This window comes from Rhinopithecus roxellana, chromosome 13, assembly GCF_007565055.1.
Source record: "Rhinopithecus roxellana isolate Shanxi Qingling chromosome 13, ASM756505v1, whole genome shotgun sequence".
In the NCBI taxonomy this organism is placed as follows: domain Eukaryota; kingdom Metazoa; phylum Chordata; class Mammalia; order Primates; family Cercopithecidae; genus Rhinopithecus; species Rhinopithecus roxellana.
This window is the reverse complement of record NC_044561.1, coordinates 54,487,855-54,507,217: the sequence shown is the minus strand read 5'-3', so window position 1 is coordinate 54,507,217 and position 19,363 is coordinate 54,487,855. Positions and strand designations below refer to the sequence as shown.

At 37.1% G+C, this 19,363-nt stretch overlaps 1 protein-coding gene and 1 pseudogene across 3 annotated transcripts in view; both read left to right on the top strand.

The window, feature by feature from the left end:
- The window catches only part of BRWD1 (bromodomain and WD repeat domain containing 1), a 129,604-nt gene that overhangs the window by 70,800 nt on the left and 39,441 nt on the right, over positions 1-19,363 (top strand). For all 3 annotated transcript variants that reach the window (XM_030913941.1, XM_030913942.1, XM_030913943.1), the window contains 8 exons: positions 2,266-2,360; positions 4,047-4,236; positions 8,650-8,775; positions 8,864-8,971; positions 11,690-11,814; positions 12,536-12,618; positions 15,860-15,971; positions 16,590-16,651. In XM_030913941.1, the coding sequence (XP_030769801.1) occupies positions 2,266-2,360; positions 4,047-4,236; positions 8,650-8,775; positions 8,864-8,971; positions 11,690-11,814; positions 12,536-12,618; positions 15,860-15,971; positions 16,590-16,651 (901 nt within the window). The remainder of the gene's footprint in view (positions 1-2,265; positions 2,361-4,046; positions 4,237-8,649; positions 8,776-8,863; positions 8,972-11,689; positions 11,815-12,535; positions 12,619-15,859; positions 15,972-16,589; positions 16,652-19,363) is intronic.
- On the top strand, positions 4,567-5,561 carry LOC104666612 (annotated as a pseudogene).

Here is a 19,363-nt window from a genome sequence, read left to right as displayed (position 1 = left end):
GTTTCCCTGTTTTCTCTTTACTGACTTGAAACCCACAGCAACTTTATTTTTAAGAGCACAATAAGTTCCTATGTACTCTATCTGTCCTGTAAAGTTTCTCCTATTAACCTTTTGAGTTAGTTCAAGCTCTAGCTGTTGAAATGAATATCATTACATTATAACTAAATTCTGTAGTTTACATGGGGTGGAGGAATCACCCTTTGTGTTGTATAGTTATGTGGGTTTTGACAAATGCATAGTGTTACGTATCTACCATAATAGTATTATACCGAATAGTTTCACTGCCCTGAAAATGCTCTGTGCTACACTTACTCATTCCCCCACCCATACCCCTGAACTCCCGTCAACCGTTTATCTTTTTCCTGTTGGTCACATGCTCAGTCTCCCCTACTTTGAACATCCTGCAGCAGAGTGGAACATCTGCAATCAGTGAGTCTAGGCTGACACATTATCACACCAAGGGTCCACAGTTTGTTAGGGTTCCCTTCTGGAGTTGTACGTTCTGTAGGTTTGGACAAATTTATAATGACATGTATCCACCATTATAATATCATACAGAATGATTTTACTGCCCTAAAAATCCTCTACCTGTTCATCTTTCTCTTCCCAGCAGCCCCTGGCAATCACTGATTTTTTGTCTCCAAGTTTTATCTTTGTAAAATGCCATGTAATTGGAATCACATAACTAGTAGCCTTTGCAGATTGGCTTCTTTCATTTGTTAATATGCATTTACATTTACTACATGCCTTCTCATGGTTTGATAGTAGTTGTTGTTGTTTTTAGCAAAGAATAATATTTCATTGTCTGGATATATCATAGCTTATCAGTTTACCTACTGAAGGATGTGTTGGTTGCTTCCAAGTTTTGGCATTATAAAGTTGGTATAAATACCTGGATGTAGGTTTTTGTGCGAACATAATTTTTCACCTCATTTGGGTAAACATCAAGTGTGATTGCTGGATCTTACTATGTTTCCTTTTATAAGAAACTGCCAAACTGTCTTCCAAAGTGGTTGTACCATTTTGCATTCCTTAATGAATGCGAGTTCCTGCTGATCCACACCCTTGTTAAAAAATTATTTCCAACATCATCTGTAGATTCAACACAGTCCCAAACAAAATCCCAGCAAATTAATTTTACTGACAAACTAATTTTTCAAGTTTATATAGAGAGGAAGAAGATGCAGTATAGCCAGCACAACACTGAAGAAGAATAAAACTGAAAGACTGACACTCTACTTGGCATTAAGACTTACTGTAAATCTGCAATTTTCAAGACAGTGATGCTGGTGAAACAACAGATCAATGGAACAACATAAAGGGGCCAGAAACAGACTGACACAAATATATTCAAATGATCTTTGGTGAAGGAGCAAAGAGAACTTGGTGGACAAGTTTATTATTTTCAGCCAGTGGTAGAATAACTGGACATTCACATACAAAATAAACGAATCTTAGACACCAGTTCTTTCACAAAAATTAACTCAAAATGGATCATAAGCTTAATGTAAATGTAAAACAAGAAAACCATAAAACTTCTAGAAGATAACAAAGGGCAAAATCTATGTGTCCATGAGTGTGGCATTGACATTTTTAGATACAGTATCAAAAGCACAATCGTGAAAGAAAAAAGATAAAATATTTGGATTACACTGAAATGAAAACCTACTGTTCTGGGAAAGATACTATTAAAAGAATGAAAAGATAAGCCACAAACCAGGAGAAAATATTCATAAAACTTATATCTGATAAAAGACTTATATTCACAATATACAAAGAACTCTTAAAACCAAGCAATAAGAAGGCAGCCTAATTTAAAAATGGGCAGAAGATCTAACAGACACCTCACCAAAGAAGATAAACAGATGACAAATAACCATATGAAAAGCTACCAAAATATGTCTTAGGAAATTTAAAACTAAAACAATTAGATGCACCTATCAGAATAGCTAAAGTCCAAAACGGAAAACATTTACATTGATTTTTTATTAACTTTACTCAGAATGGCCTATTGTATCACTTTTTTTGCTAATGGTGGTAGTGTTACATCTTATGGATGTTCTCTTTTTGTCTTATGCTTTGATAAGAAAGGGATGTAGTGAAGAAGTTTGCTTTTTAAGTTTATCTAATTATATTTTTACTGATTACCGTTCATTTTTCTTAGATGATTTAATCTTATTGGGGAGGATTGTGTACAGCTTTTTTCTGGACATGTGTTATTTAACTTCAGGGATCAAGATTTTTTTCCCCTCCTTCACAAATTAGGAGACTTCCTGTGATCAAAGTGAAGGTTCTGGTTCTTCGGAAGAGGATGAATGGAGAAGTGATAGAAAAAGTGAAAGTTACAGCGAAAGTTCAAGGTATCTGTTTTTAATTGTTGTGATCTTTTAAGCATTTTAGTCATAGCCTTGGATGGAATCATACTTGAATTTTATTTAAGAGGCAAGAATTTGCAACTGTGGAACAGTTTTTAAGACACTTAAAAGGAGACAAAAACTAGATTAACAGCTGTTCCTGTAGAAGTATTTCAGGAGTTTTTTGTTGACTTTAGGCAGTTGACCCAGCGCTGTTGAACATGCATACTGAAAATATAAATTCAATCTTGGCTGCACTTAAAAAGACTAGTATATATGTGTGGTAAAACCACAAGTATATTCATTATTATTGCATGTGTTGAATTTTTGTTAGTTTTGAGATCCAAATTTCATGGGGCCAAAATGTCAGCTTCTGGTTCTTATCTTGGTGCGTGTCACCTTCATTCATCTCAACAAGTACTCAACCCAGAAAACTGGACCTTAATCTCTCTTGTCTGCCTATCCATAACATGGCTAGAAAATTCTCCTTCCTGAATATCACTCAGATCATCTTTCTTTTTTTTTTTATTGGTACCGTATTGGTCCAAACCATTATCACATACTCTCTGCTTCCTTTCTTGTCTTGTTTTACTTCATTATGATAAGGAAATAGAATGTTTTTTTTTTAAGAACATAATATATTATCTTTTTAAAAATTTAACAAATATCATAACCATTTAAAGCATGCAGTTCAGTACTGTTTACGTGCATTGACATAGTTGTGCACCCAGTCTCCAGAACCTTGTTTATCTTGCAGAACAGAAATTCTATACCAATTAAAGAACGATTCTTCACTTTACCCTTCCTCATGTCCCTGGCAACCACTGTTCTACCTTCCGTGTCTTCATTAATTATCTTCTAATTCAACTTTTCTTGAATTTTATTTATCCAAAACAGATCCTCTTATAATTTTTATAAACAAGCTCTTTTTCTAATAAATACCTTTTTGTAATGTGTTCATGTGTGTATTTGATACAGATGAAAAGGTGTGTGGTTGGTTGAAGTTGGGCCATCTTGACCCAAGTAGAGACCTTTATTTTTATTATTATTTCTGTTTGGTGCAGCTAGTAGTGGACCAGGGACTAGTTTTCTATAACTAGTTTCCTCTTTGACTCTGATTTCGCTAAGGTGTAGCTAGGACTAGTCTCTTAGATTTCTGTCATAACAGGGAAACTCTTCTTCGGAAGAAACTGACTACTTAGGGCTTTCAGTTTGGTGTAGCTATGCTTCCCTTTAGCTTCTCAGTGTATTCATTGATGGCTTGTGATTCCAGTTGGAATTCCTGGTCTATATGTCAGCTTCCTCCAACATGGGGGTAATGCTGGGGCCTATTTTTGGGGTTTTGTATGATTCTTACTGTTTCCATAAGTCTGTGTTTTATTTCCTTGAAGGAGTAATTGTTAGTTGTCTTGCATCATATTTTATCTACAGTATACTTAAAATTTTTTTTCAGCTTTATATCCTTCCTTCATTTCTAGTGTTAGTGAAGATTTCTCTTTTTCTCTCTCTTTGTTATGATTTTCAGTCACTTCAGTACTTGTTGGTAGTGAGGGGAGAATGCTCAAGTTAAATCTTTCTGGTATCTTCCTTTTCCTTTTACTCCTCTCTCTGTTCCCTCAATTTTATATGATTGACTTGCTATCAGTGCTTATATTCTGGTTCCATTCAACTGAAAGCACTCGCCTTTTCTAGTGACTCTTCATCTAGATATTCCGATTGGACAGCTGATGCGGGCATCAACTTGCAGCCTCCGTTAAGAACATCATGTCGTCGACGAGTTACTCGATTTTGTAGTAGTTCAGAAGATGAAATATCTACTGAGAATTTATCTCCTCCAAAAAGAAGACGAAAGAGAAAGAAAGAAAATAAGCCCAAGAAAGAGGTAAGAAAAATGTTTTTTTTAAAAATAGCATGTATCGTGATACCCCAGCTTTACCCTATTTCAGATACTGTTTTAACATTTATCGTGATACTGGCATGGTGGTGCCTTGGGTGTCTTGGGCCGTGCTCTGGGGCTGGGCTGGTTGAGCTGTCAGCCCTCCTTCGGGAATCTCACTGCACTCCCAGGGTGCAGCAGACACCCTGTGTGTATTGGGGATTCTGAAGGGCACTGTGGACTCCTCTGTCTCCTACTCTCAACCCCTGTGGATAGCAGGAGCTCTGGGGCATGTGGGAAGGAAGGGAGCATCTGTCAAGTCCTTTGGAGGGTTGGATGGGGGCAGATTTAGTGGGACTTATAGGGGAGGCCTTTGATTCACAGATGCGGAGTCCTTTGTAGGACTGGGGTCCTGGTCTCTCCACGAGAGACTTGGCATCCACCAGTGTCATTCACTTGTAGTCTTGAGATGGAACTGCCATGACTGCATGTTTCTGGATGTGTCAAAAAGCAGGATTATCTCAAACCTTTAACATCCTGTCTAAGCGCAGGTCTGATCAGAGGGCTGGGTACAGGCAGATTGGCCCTGGTGCCCTATGAGGAGACCGTGGGATTGGGGTTGCAGAAATTCCACAAGCCTCTTGCCACCTTTGTGAACCATATGACACAGATCCAGCAGGACAGTCCCAGAGACAACTGGGAATTGCCGCGGTGGTTTGGGATGTGGCCATGGTTTTCTCCACATATCTGGAGATGGGAGCTGTGGCGCTCTTGGGCTGCCTCGCAGTGAAACTGGGTGCTGGCATAGGGCTGATAGGCATAGTGGCTGCCCTGCTGGGTGCTCGTGTGACTATCACAGATCGAAAAGTAGCATTATAATTTTGTAAATCGAATGGTCAAGGCAGTTTACCTCCTTGTATCCAACCCAGAGCTTTTGTTAAGGAGTTGACTTGGGGAAGGAATTTGGGGAGTTTTTCTCGTAGAGATTTTGACCTGATACTTGGAGCCGACATCATATATTTAGAAGAAACATTCACAGATCTTCAAACACTGGACCATCTCTGCAGCAATCATTCCATGATTCTTTTAGCTTGCTGAATTCACCATGAACAGAATAATTTGAGTAATGCTGGAGAGGCAGTTTACTGTAAGGTTCACTATGATACTGAGAAAGATGTACACACTTACACAGAAGAGAAACCACAGCAAGGACCTACAGTTGGCTATCATTTATAAGAATGCTGTCATTGAGGGTGTCGATTAAGGTCTTAGAGACAAAACACATGTGCAGTTTTAAAACAAAGCAGTGCTTTGTGCCAACGGTGTGATTGATTGATTGATTGATTGATTTTTTTTGAGAGGAGTCTCTGTCGCCCAGCCTGGAGTGCATTGGTGCCATCTTGGCTCACTGCAGCCTCTGCCTCCTGGGTTCAGGTGATTCTCCTGTCTCAGCTTCCCAAGTAGCTGGGACTACAGGCCCACGCAACCACGCCTGGCTAAGTTTTGTATTTTTACTAGAGACATGGCTTTGTCATGTTGGCCAGGCTGGTCTCGAAGTCCTGACCTCAGGTGATCTGCCTGCCTTAGCCTCCCAAAGTGCTGGGATTACAGGTGTAGACCCACTGTGTCTGGCCATTGCTGTAATTTTTAGTCATATTTACTCACTCTGAAATTCCATTAATGTTAAAAGATTTAGTGTGAGATTTTGGTTCATGCTTTTGTATCCCATATTGCTCCCTCTTGATAAATAATTTTCACTGACGATGTGAAGCATTGGTATAAAGGCGTCTTTAAACTAGCAAGCTTGTTTTGGCGAGGTTAAATCATACAAATAATTTTAAACACCTTCTGAAATACATCGTGTTTAGCCCAGTTTTCTGATTAACATGTTCCCTGAGCTGTTAGTATTATTGAAATCTTTTGCCCCATTTAAATTGTAAATACTCTGGGTTGGTTGAGTGGGATGTGAGTTTTCTGGGGTCTCATATTATGCTTTTTGGCTTAATTTCAGGTTTAAGTATCTAAACAAAGGGATAAGTAAAAATAAAGTTTTAGTTACTTTCTGAGAGTACCTAAAGTCTTGGACTAGAATATAGGTTATCTTTATCAAATCAGAAGCTGTGGTTTTCCCCCTCAGCTTTACCATGTCTCAAATGTTGCTTTAATGTAATTGTTTCCTAAGCTTTCCATGCCTTCTTAATAATATATAGGATAACAGTAAAAAAGATTCTAAGTCTCATCCCTCCATTAAGAGGTTAACTTCCTAAACATAAGCTCCTTCTGTATTGTACTTTTAATTGCTCATTCAGTATCTGTATTACCCAGTAGACTGTAAGCTTCTTGAGGGCCAGGAATGCTTCTTTATCTCTCATTGTTGCTTCCCCAGGATCTAGTATTAATATATCAAAACCAAATAATGAAAAAGATACATTCCAGTCAGAGGCTTTTGATTGTTGGTTTAAATGATTGTTATATTGTTTTATGATTGACTTTGATACACTTCATGAAGTCACACATAAACTTTTAAAAAATTATTTGTGTGTATGTATGTATGTATGTATTTATGTATTTATTTATTTATTTCGAGATGGAGTCTCACTCTGTCACCCAGGCTGGAGTACAGTGGTGCCATCTCGGCTCACTGCAACCTCCACCTCCTGGGTTCAAGCAGTTCTCCTGCCTCAGCCTCCCGAGTAGCTGGGACTACAGGCACACACCACCATGCCCGGCTAAGTTTTGTATTTTTCATAGAAACAGGGTTTCACCACGTTGACCAGGGTGGTCTCGAACTCCTGACCTCAAGTGATCCACCCGCCTCAGCCTCCCAGAGTGCTGGGATTACAGGTGTGAGCCATGGCGCCCGGCCACGCTACTTTATTATTAACACTTCTCCACCTCCACTGTTCTGAGTAGTGGGCTTGACAGTTAAACCTTTCCAAATCCGAAACTTAAAGAGAAAACTCTATTTTGCTCAGAATCTCACAGCAACACTTATTTTCTCCTGTCAATTTCAACACTAGTAGTAGACTTCAAGGAATTTTAAGGTGCTTTCTTTTTTGTGTGTGTTATTGCTACGTTTACTATTTTCATTTTACATGTCTGTCTTCGTACTTGTCTCTTCATTGTCATATCATCCCTGTTTATTTGTGTATACTGTGCTGATTTCAAGCAGGTAGTCATTGTTTAAAGATGTTAAGTCGTTGTGTTTATCTATTGCTGTGTATAACAAACCACTCTAAAATTTAGGTGTTTACATGGCAAACATTGCGTATTTCATGTATTGGTGGATCAGGAATTGGAAGCTGATTAATTGGGTGATTTTGGCTCATGAGGTTACAACATGTTGACTGGGGCTGCAATCATCTGAGGACTTGATGAGTGTTGGACATTATTCTTTCTGAGCTTATTCCTGTGGCTGTTGGCCTCAGTTCCTTGCCACACAGGTTTCTCCTTAGCTGGCTGCTTGAGTGTTGTTATGATTTTCCTCAGAGTGAATGATATAACAGTAGCCAGGGATAAGCCCCAGTGCCATTTATGACCTAGTCTTAGAAGTTGCACATAATCTCATCTGCTTTAGTATATTTGGTAGAAGTGAGTCATTAAGTGTAGTCCACACTTAAGAGGAGGAGACGGCCGGGCGCGGTGGCTCAAGCCTGTAATCCCAGCACTTTGGGAGGCCGAGACGGGCGGATCACGAGGTCAGGAGATCGAGACCATCCTGGCTAACACGGTGAAACCCTGTCTCTACTAAAAACTACAAAAAACTAGCCGGGTGACGTGGTGGCGCCTGTAGTCCCAGCTACTCGGGAGGCTGAGACAGGAGAATGGCGTGAACCCGGGAGGCGGAGCTTGCAGTGAGCTGAGATCCGGCCACAGCACTCCAGCCTGGGTGACAGAGCGAGACTCCATCTCAAAAAAAAAAAAAAAAAAAAAAAAAAAAAAAAAAAAAAAAAAAAAAAAAAAAGAGGAGGAGACTTCCACTTCTTGAAGAGGAGAGAACTATCAGGGGATTTGTGGGCATATTTTAAAATCACCAGTTTTACAACCTACAGTCAAGAGGAGACTCCCTGTGATGATCAGCCTGTGGTCATACTCGGAGTGGAGTTTTGGCAGAACAGGCTATGCGTAAAAGAGGATTTAGGTTGGGTATTTGCCCCCTAAAATGGGATGTAAAATAGCACAGAGAATCTATGAGAAATTTAGGAGATGATACTAGGAAAATGTTAGGTAGATTTACAGTGCTTTTTATAAGTGATATATTTCTATGTAAAAACTAAATATATATGCTGTGTAAAAACTAATCATTAGATGGACATGGCAAAAACAGTCATTCTGAATGGTGAAGTTTCTTTTATTTTTCATTCAAAGAGTGCATGCCCCTTTCTAACCTAAGAAACTTTGTTCTCTTCCCCGTGGTAGAATTTGCGGAGGATGACTTCAGGAGAGCTTGGAAATATGGAGCATTTATATGAATTTCATCCTCCAGTTTGGATTACTGACACCACACTTAGAAAATCTCCTTTTGTTCCTCAAATGGGTGATGAGGTGAGAGTAACACAAATTTAAAAACACAAATATGGAACATAAAATTTATATTACTCTTAATTTTTAAATGCATATTTCCCTTTTGTAGGTAATATATTTTCGACAGGGTCATGAAGCTTATATTGAGGCTGTGAGAAGAAATAATATTTATGAACTGAACCCTAATAAGGAGCCATGGAGAAAAATGGATCTTAGGGTAGGACGATGGCATTATTAAATCATTAAACATTTTAGCACATACAGAGTTAAATTATGTACAAATCTATTTAAAAACCTGTTGGAAACATTTTTTATTACTTTCTTTCCTACTTGATAACATTTCTGCTATGACCAAACCTTAAGATCCTGTGGGAATGACTTGTCAGTGGGCAAAATTTGTATGTTGCTGATTGGTACGTAAAACGTTACATGCAACAACCTAGAGTTTCAGAAAGACAGCTTGGCAATATATATATTATCAATCTTAAAAATGTTTATGTACCCAAGACAGATTTTCAAAGGGAGAAATGCAAGTTTTCAAAAGAAGAAATAAAAATTGGAAGAAAGGTTTAACCTCATGGATATTAAAATAAGGAAATAATAATTTTACCTTTTCAGTACTTAGCCAATTTTGTGATTTTGTTTGTTTTTAGCTCAAGAAAGAATTCCACATTCTAGCACGTGGCAAAAGATGTTGGTTTGTTAACAGTTATTCAGATTGCTGGTGGGGTGTGTGAAGTGGTCCAGGCTTTCTAGGGGATATTTTGGCAATAGGAGTTGAAACTGAAAAATATTTGGAACTTTTAATTCTGTGATTTTACTCTTCTGGTAATTTGGAAAACAAACAGAAATGCTTGTAAATACATGAGTATTGTAGTTCACTCACTGTTTACAGAAACAAAGCTGGAAAAAAAACTCAAATATTCCACAATAGTGAATTAACCAAATCATGGTGCATTCACACAAGCACTTACTATGTACAGCCCATCTTGTACTTGAAGGTTGAAAAATATTTGTGGAATGAATGATGGATACATTTACACAGTGTATTACTAATAGGAAAAATGAGACGTGAAATTGTATTTCTGGTTATGGTAGCAAAATTTTAAAAACATTTGTAGCCAATCAAAAGAAAAACATCAAAATGTCAATGGTGATGATCTGTGGGGTAGTATTACACATGTTTTTTATTTTTTATATTTTTATTCTACACATTTTGATACTTTTAAAAACTTAGAACATGAAGAAAATACTAATTATTTTAACAAAGATAGCTGTTTTTAACATTTATATTCAACTTAATGACTGCTTCTGTGAGTTAGGCTTTATATATATTTGAGGTTTTATTTATGTCTGTTTAACTTAGGCCTGTGTACCTAAGTACAGTCCATCCTCATTATTCTTGGATTCTCTATTTGTGAACTGCGTGCTTGCTTTATTTGTAATCCCCAAAACAGTATTCTTGGAGCCTTTTGGTCATTTCTGTACATGCTCAGGGTGGTGAAAAATTTGACTTGCCTGACGAGCATGTTTCCAGTTGAGGTTGAACAAGGTGTTGCTCTGCCTTCTTTTTTTAGCTCTCGCACTGCAAACAAGTGTCCTTTTCATGGTCTGTTCAGTGCCACATATTTTCCATTTTTGTGCTTTTCGTGGTCACTTTGCTGTTTAAAATGGCCCCTAAGCATAGTGCTGACATGCTGTCTAGTGTTCTTAAGTGCTAGAAGGCTGAGATGTGCCTTATGGAGAAAGTGTGTTAGACAAGCTTCATTCAGGTAAGAGTTAAATGTTTGCAGATCAACAACGTATTAAATAAGGTACCTTTAAACAGAAACACATAAAGCCAGGTTATGTACACACTGGTTTACTACAGTGTTGGGACCAGAATTTTGCAGGATCCTATCCCTATATATCCTCTATAGCACCGATTCAGTATTTTCATGTTCTAGGTGACTTTATAGAACATAACTACTGTGAATGATGAGAACTATGCTTAGCACTTTGGTACATTATAATAATAACATTTGTTCAGTGAATAAGTGGATGAATGATCTGTTGTATTCCTAGTATCAGAGAAGCAGACATTGGGGGGAGGGTTGACTATGGCAAATCCATTTGATGGATACTCCATCCAGGTAGGGACTTTCACCTGTTTACTGTCCTGTCCCTACTGCCTAGAAGAGGTCATAGTATATGGTAGATTCTCAACAAATATTACTTAATGTATTAGGCAGAAATTTAATATCAGGATTTTGAAGAACACTTAGGAATAAGTAGAATGCTTACACATTTTCACTGCATAATATAAAACCATATAAATAGAAATGTGCATTGGCTGGGTGTGGCAGGTCACACCTATAATCCCAGCGCTTTGGGAAGCTGTTGTGGGAGGATCACTTTGAGCCCAGGAGTTTGAGACTAGTCTGGACAAAATAAGGAGACCCTGTCTCTACAAATAATAAAAAAGTAGCTTGGTGTGGTGGCGTGTTGTACCTGTAGTCAGTCCCAGCTACTGGGGAAGCTGAGGTGGGAGGATTGATTGAGCTCGGGAGTTTGAGATTGCAGTGAGCCATGATCGTGCTACTGCCCTCCAGCCTGGGCAAAACAGCGAGACCCTGTTTCCAAAACAAAGCCAGAAGGAAATATGTTAGATTTTTAACAGCGGTTGTTGTTAGATATTACGCTAATCAGAGATTTGTGTTTTCAGTCTTATTCTTTTAATAGTGTATTTTCTAAAGGATGTTCTTTGTATTAGAAACTGTATTAAATATGTGGAGATTAACTTTAGCAAAATTGAATGTAATTAATGGTATTGATTAAACTTGTCTGCTGGTTTGGAAGCCTAAATTATGAGTTTACTTAATATAACAGTATGTGGAGAATTACAGTATTAAGGAATTGCTTTTATTTTAACCATTAAAAAAAATGTCTGTTAAAGGATCAAGAATTGGTTAAAATAGTTGGAATACGATATGAAGTTGGGCCCCCTACACTCTGTTGCCTCAAACTAGCATTTATAGATCCAGCAACTGGAAAACTTATGGACAAATCTTTCTCTATTAGGTATGTATTATTTTTTAAAATGGAATTATTTAAATTTAAATTCGCCATTTTGCTGATGTAATGATTAGCATGCCCTTCCCATTCAACTTTAGGGTAACTAGTAGAGCACTGTGGATAGCCTAAGATGTGGCTCGAGTTTCTGATGGCTAGGAAACCCATCTCCCACCCTGAAGTCATAGTAGGCATGTCACAGTTATGGTTAAGTGTGGGCAGTCTGTTTTATATGGTTTTCATGCCACTTATATAGGTGGAGATTTCTGACATACAGGCCAAATTTTTTCTGCCCTTTGTTTTTGAAAAAATTCGGAATACATAATTTCCTACACCTAATAAGGTTACCACTAGTCACATGTGGCTATTGCTCACTTGAAATGTGGATGATTTGAATTGAATGTGTTAAATGAGACTTGGCAGAGTATGAGGCATAAACATTTTTTTTTTAAAGAAATGAATGTGTTGTGAATGTACACATTGCATTTTGAAGACTAGTTATGAAAAAATATGTAAGATATCGTTTTGATTACATATTAAATATTTTGGATGTATTTAAAATATGGTATGAAATTTACTGGTTTTTAAAAATTTCACTTTTAAAATATAGCTGGTTGAAAATTGAGAATTACAATTGTAGATCTCATTATGTTTCTTTTGGACAGTGTTGCTTTTAGACTATATAACCAGCTATGTAGAGAGTTTAATAATTTTTTAAATTTTTGTCTAGATATCATGATATGCCAGATGTTATTGACTTTCTTGTATTGCGTCAGTTTTATGATGAAGCAAGACAGAGGAATTGGCAGTCTTGTAAGTCTATCCTTACTAAGTTTTATATACCCTTAAAAATTAATCTCATGTTTTATTGGTCTAACTTTTTGGCTGTGGGACTCTTATAGTGTATACAAACATGTAAATTCTGGAAGAGATATAAGTGACCTATAAATATATTTTGCTTAACGCTTGGTACTTACTGATTATGCAGACTTTTTTGGCGGGGGGCAGGGCGGGCAGAGTCTCCCTATGTTTCCCAGGCTGGAGTGCAATGGCGTGATCTGAGCTCACTGCACCCTCCGCCTCCCAGGATCAAGTGCTTGTCTTGCCTCAGCCTCCTGAGTAGCTGGGATTACAGGTGCGTGCCACTATGCCCAGCAAATTTTTGTATTTTTAGTAGAGACAGGGTTTCACCATGTTGGTCAGGCTGGACTCGAACTCCTGACCTCGTGATCCACTCACCTCTGCCTCCTAAAGTTCTGGGATTACAGGCGTGAGCCACCGTGTGCGGCCCAATTATGTAGACTTTTTAGACGAGCAACTTTTCTTCTTTTGGTTCATGACATTTGGAAAAGATTATTTTCACTCCTTGACTATAGGCTAGAGTAGACATACTTCTTTTCAGACTTCCTTGTACTATATTGTATATAATTATCTTTGATGTAACATTGGTATAATTTACACAATTATACCAGGATCTAGAATAATCAGAAGGCTGAAAAATAATTTCAGATTTCACACTGAAAATGTTCTGGTATACCCAAGTATTTCACCTTTGATATCATAACAGTGTAGACTTAAATGAGAAGACTTGACACTGTTTCGTTAAGAAATAAAAAATGCATATACACTTACGCTTTATAACCATGTAATGTATAGGTGGACAGAAAAATTAAAAAACTAAAATTACCTCAATGTAATTTTACACATTCTAGTAAAATTACACATTGGAGTAATTTTGGTACCTCAATGTAGGCACTAAATTACCCGAATGTGATTTTTGTGGTGATCATTTAAGGAGGGCTCACTAATTCAGAGTTGTGTAGATCATTAATCTCAGGATATAACTGATAATTGAATGAAGTCATTAGGCTGGGTGGTAATAGCAACTGTAGTACCTGTTTCACAGGTGTACAAATATATGTTCAGTATGGAATGCTATCCTGGGAGCCTGTTTACTGAGTTAGGAATAGGATGGTTCATTCTTTTATCAGTTCTTGGATTTTTGTGGGAAATATTAAGTTTTACCCAGGCTGTATCATCTGGTGTACACATTGATAAATGATGTTAAGACATTGATCTTTCTAGTTACTGCAGCTTCTTTCTTTTCTTTCAACACAGGGTCTTGCTCTGTTGCCCAGGCTAAAGGGCAGTCGTGCAATCAGAGCTCACTGCAGCCTCAGCTTCCTGGGCTCAAGTGATCCTGTCCCCTCAGCCTCCTGAATAGATGGGACCACAGGTGTGCACGACCATGTGCAGCTAATTTTTAATTTTTTTGTGGAGACAGGGTCTTGCCGTATCGCCCAGGCTGGTTTTGAATTCCTGGGCTCAAGCAATCCTCTTGCCTCAGCCTCCCAAAAGTGTAGGAATTACAGACGTGAGCCACTACATCTGGCCATTGCTACCTTTTTCTGTGGGTACTATAAGGCGGCAAATTTTAGATAAATTTCATCTGACATGAAAGATTGTCAGGGCATGTGGCTCCTCTTTGTAGATTATTGTCCTGGTAATAGCTACACAAGTCATCAGGATTATTTTGGGAGTAGATGAAGAGAAAATTTTTCTTGAAGAAAAACATACAGCCACAAAAATAACATGAAGCAACATTAGCAGGTTGTATAGTTGTGTTCCAAATAACTTTAAAGTTTCCCAGCTATTAGGATTTTTCAGTCCCCATGAGAGCAAAAAAGAGGCTCTCATTTTTGCCAACATGTCCATTAAATTTTTTAAAAACTGAATTATCTACAGTTAAACTAGAGATGGAGTCCCAAATGCCTCCTGTAATTTAGTGGTTTTTGTTTTATTTTTGTGGTTAAGAAATTACTGGACCAGACGTGTTAATACTACACTTTAATTCATTTTGCTCCCCCATTTTTGCTCTTACCTTTTTGCTTGGAATTTGAGTAGTATGGCAAGAAGAAGTTGCTTGTTTTCATTTTTGCAGTGGATTTTAATCCTTCTCTTGAAAGGCCAAAGTAGGTTTATTTGAAAAGTCTTAACATAAGATTACCAGGGTGATCAGCTAGCAAAAACATAGAAAAGACACTTTTATTATGAGAAAACTTAATTTTTAAGGCTCCTTTTTATTTAAAGGGTTGTTTTTGTATGAAGAAATATTTTTATCTAAACTGAAATTATCTTCTAGTATTAGGTAAATAGCAAGAAAAATATACACTTAATTGTTTATATCAAAGACTCACTCTCTTCTAACATGTTTTTGTATTAGGCCTCTCAAAATTGAGGCAGCTGATTTTTATTACAATAATTTATTATTACATTCAGTTGTAATTAATGTTTGTTAAATTAGGGTATTAGAGATTTGGACAAAATCATAGTGTGGTTTATCTCAAATTATAAGTTTAAAGCTATAACAGTCTCCTTAGATTTCTTTCAGGGGCTATGGTTTCAAGTGATTTTGAAGTAAAAATATATGTAAAACTCATGTTTACATACGTTTGAAAATATACTGAAGACTGTAAAACATGTAGGTCTAGTAGTTGTGGCATTATATTTTTTAAACCTTTGAAGAATTCACTGTAAGCATACTTTAATTATTCAAGACTGTTTGCCAGGTATATTATATTCTTTCTTGGGGATAAATTGTAGCTTTAACGTTGATTTGTTTCTATAAAACTTCCCTTGAGAAAAGAATTGTTGATCTATATACCGAAGAATCATCAGTGCTGGATAGGTGACTTTTGTTCTTTCTTTTAATTGGTTTTGTTTTGTAAATGGTGGGAAGGGTAAGAAGGAAGAGATATAGTTACTACAGCAGTTCATGTTTGTATTGTAATGAATGCTAAACACAGATCTAGTGCAGTTTATTTCACTGGTTGAAGTCTTAGTCTTAGAGCTGTTGAATACATCTAGAAATCCATTTAATCTAAATGTTAATTTTTTAATTCCATATTTTTCTTGGTTTAGGAGCTCTGCTTGCCTGTTTTTGTATTGCGCTTTTGGCTTCTTTTTTATCTGTATCATATGGTATTTTGTAGATTAAAAAATGTTAATGAATGTTAGCAGAGAAATGCCTCAGACTTGATCATTTCTCTCCTAGGTGACAGATTCCGCTCTATTATTGATGATGCTTGGTGGTTTGGAACAGTGTTAAGTCAAGAGCCATATCAACCACAGTATCCTGATAGTCATTTCCAGTGTTATGTTGTTAGGTTTGTATACAGATGAAAACTAATCATTTACAAATAATTCAGTGTGGTAGGTTGTTGTATGAATAATACATTTCTGGTTTTTAAAAAAAACACGGTTTTTATCTGTCATTAAGTCATGTCAGGCTGACCTGAAATGTCTCTAAGACATTCACCTACCCTTTGTTTCCTATTCACTAGTACTCCCCTTGGTTCAGGTTCTGCTTGCTTCCCTGGAACTATTTCTGTAGCCACATTTCCTTTGCCTCGTATTGTCAGTGTCCTAGTTCAGAAGCAGATATTATATCATTAATCTTCTTCAAATAAACCTTTGATGCTTTTTCATTGGCAACGGAATAAAAACCACTGATTGTGGCTGTGGTAGAATTCAAGGCTTCATGCCTTGTCTTTGAGTTATTGTTCACTTTGGGTGCAGGCCGCATAGGATTTCTGGTTTTGTTCTTAAACCTGTTATTTTAATAATATATCCTTCTTTAAAAAATTTACTGTTAATATTTAAAATTGTATTGCTGCAGTGAGGTTAATTTTCATATTTTGTATCTTTTACTTTTATAATGGACACCTATTATTCACATTTTGTTTTCATGAAAGGCTAACCAGAGATTTGTTGTTTTTTAACAGGTGGGATAATACTGAAATTGAAAAACTTAGCCCATGGGACATGGAACCAATTCCTGATAATGGTATATATATTTGTTAAATAATGAAAATATTTTATTTTTATAATATGTGCATTTGCCAATGCACATGGAAGAAACACATTTGTATTCTACGATCAGTATATTCACATTACAGTAACTGAACTTTACTGAAAGAAGACAACAGCATTGTGTTTATCTGTTTTGTTAATTCTTGACCTTAGATTCCAGCTTGATTTTGGCTGTACCTTAGTAGTTTGCTGTCATTTCTCATGTAACCCTGCATTAAACTTAACTCCTGGCTGGGCGCCATGGCTCATGCCTGTAATCCCAGCACTTTGGGAGGCCGAAGCAGATGGATCACTTGAGATCAGGAGTTTGAGACCAGCCTGGACAACATGGTGAAACCTCATGTCTACTGAAAATACAAAAAATTAGCCGGACATGGTGGCGTGTGCCTGTAATCTCAGCTATTTGGGAGGCTGAGGCAGGAGAGTCGCTTGACCCCGGGAGGCAGAGATCGTGGCCACTGCACTCCAGCCTAGGCGACAGTGAGACTCCATCTCAGAAAAACAACAACAAAAAAATCCAAAAAACGTAAATCCTTCATGTAGCGTCTAGTTTTCCTACCTCATTCTTAATCTTTTACCATTGGTCTTCCTTCAAGGAAAAGATCAAACTTGACTTCCATCTGTCTTCTGCCTTACCTCAAGTTGTCTTATTTTGGATTTTCTATTCTTTTCCTGTGAGACATAGACAAACTATTTAAAACCAGCCTGTTCTCCAGTGCTACCATCCCACTGCTGTTGCCTTCCAAGGGCCTGGTACCTACACTTAGCTTATCCCCTTCAACAATTTTAATTTCCTCCCACCTTTCTCCAGTCAGGTTTGAATATGTCTCTTATACCTTACATTTGACTTCATCAAGCATTTTTGTTACTGAATTATTTCTCTTTTGCTGAACTTTTTGAAAGGGTACTCTATATCTCCTGCTTCCATTTTGTTCACCACCAAGCTTTCTTTATGTAAGTATTTTTACTGATTTTTAACATCCTCTGATGTTTTTCTCTTTTTATTTATAATTTTCAAGAAAATTTCGGAATATCTGCATTTTGATAACTTCTTTTCAATATGTACTCTCCAGTTTTTTTTTTTTTTTTTTTTTTTTTGAGATGGAGTCTCGCTCTGTCGCCCAGGTTGGAGTGCAGTTGCACAGTCTCGGCTCACTGCAAGCTCCGCCTCCTGGGTTCACGCCATTCTCCTGCCTCAGCCTCCCGAGTAGCTGGGACTACAGGTGCCCACCACCACGTCCAGCTAATTTTTTGTATTTTTTTTAGTAGAGACGGGGTTTCACCATTCACAGGATGGTCTCGATTTCCTGACCTTGTGATCCGCCTGCCTCGGCCTCCCAAAGTGCTGGGATTATAGGCGTGAGCCACTGTGCCTGGCTTGTGTACTCTCCATTTTTTATAGCACTTTAAAAAACTTCATTTTGAGATAATTTCAGACTTAAAGTTACAAAAATAGTACAAGGATTTTCTAAATACCTAGATTTCCCTTCTTAAACAGCTAGCACATTGCAGTGATCAAAATCAGGAAATTATTATTAACATGATACTATTGTCTATAGACTTTATTCAGATTTTGTCTGTTTCACTAATCTTTCACATTTTGGATTTAATTGTCATGTCATCTTAGTCTTCTTTAATCTGGTATCCCTCAGTTTTTCACTGTCTTTCATGACTTTAAGGCTTTTGAAGATTACTGGGCAGTTATTTTATACGATTTCCATTAGTTTGGGTTTGTCTGATGTTTTTTCTCGATTAAATTTAGGTTTTGCATTTTTGGCAAGAATGTCAGAGAAGTAATGTGTCTTTCTCAGTGCATTATTTTAGGAGGCACATGATGTCAATTTTTCCATTGATTGAGTGTTAACTTTAATAATTTGATTTAGGGGGTATGTGTCAGGTTTCTCCAGTGTGAAGTAAATACTTTTTCCATTGTAATTAGTGTCCCATGGGGATATATTTATGTGTTGCAAATAATCCTGTTTCTTATCCTGCTTCCACTCACTAATTGTAGCATCCGTTGATGATTCTTGCCTCAAATAATGATTTTTTTCCATTGTCTTACATTTATTAGTTAGAATTCTACTATAAGATACACCTTCTCGTTTCCCATTTATTTATATTAGTATGTACTTAGATTTTTGTAAAATAAAATCAGTGCTCAATTGTTATCATTATTTTGTTGCTACCTTATTGCAGATTTGGCCACTGGGAACCTCTTCAAGTTGACTCCTATGTCCATTTGATATTTTCTTTTAAATCGCCTTTTGAGTGTTTTCATAGCTTCTGGCACTATTCAGTGTTCAAGGCTCACCTTGTAGTTTCCCTACCTCAGCTGTGGAATCAGGCAGTTTTTTGGTGGCCATGGCCTGGAGAATGGCATTGGAGAATGGCATTTCATTGGAGAATGGCATTTAGAAACCAAGATATTTCTTGTTATTGATGAATAATATTCCATTGTATGGATATAGCACATTGTATTTATCCATTTATCAGTTGATGGGCATTTGGATTGCTTCCATTAATTGGCTATGAATAGTGTTTCTGTGAACCTCATGTGCAAGTCTTTTTTCTTTTGGGTACATATGTATGAGTGGTTTTGCTGGGTTACATGGTAACTCTGTTTAACCTTTTGAGGGCTGACAGATGGTTTTTTGCAGCAGGTATACCATTTTACATTTCCAGCAGC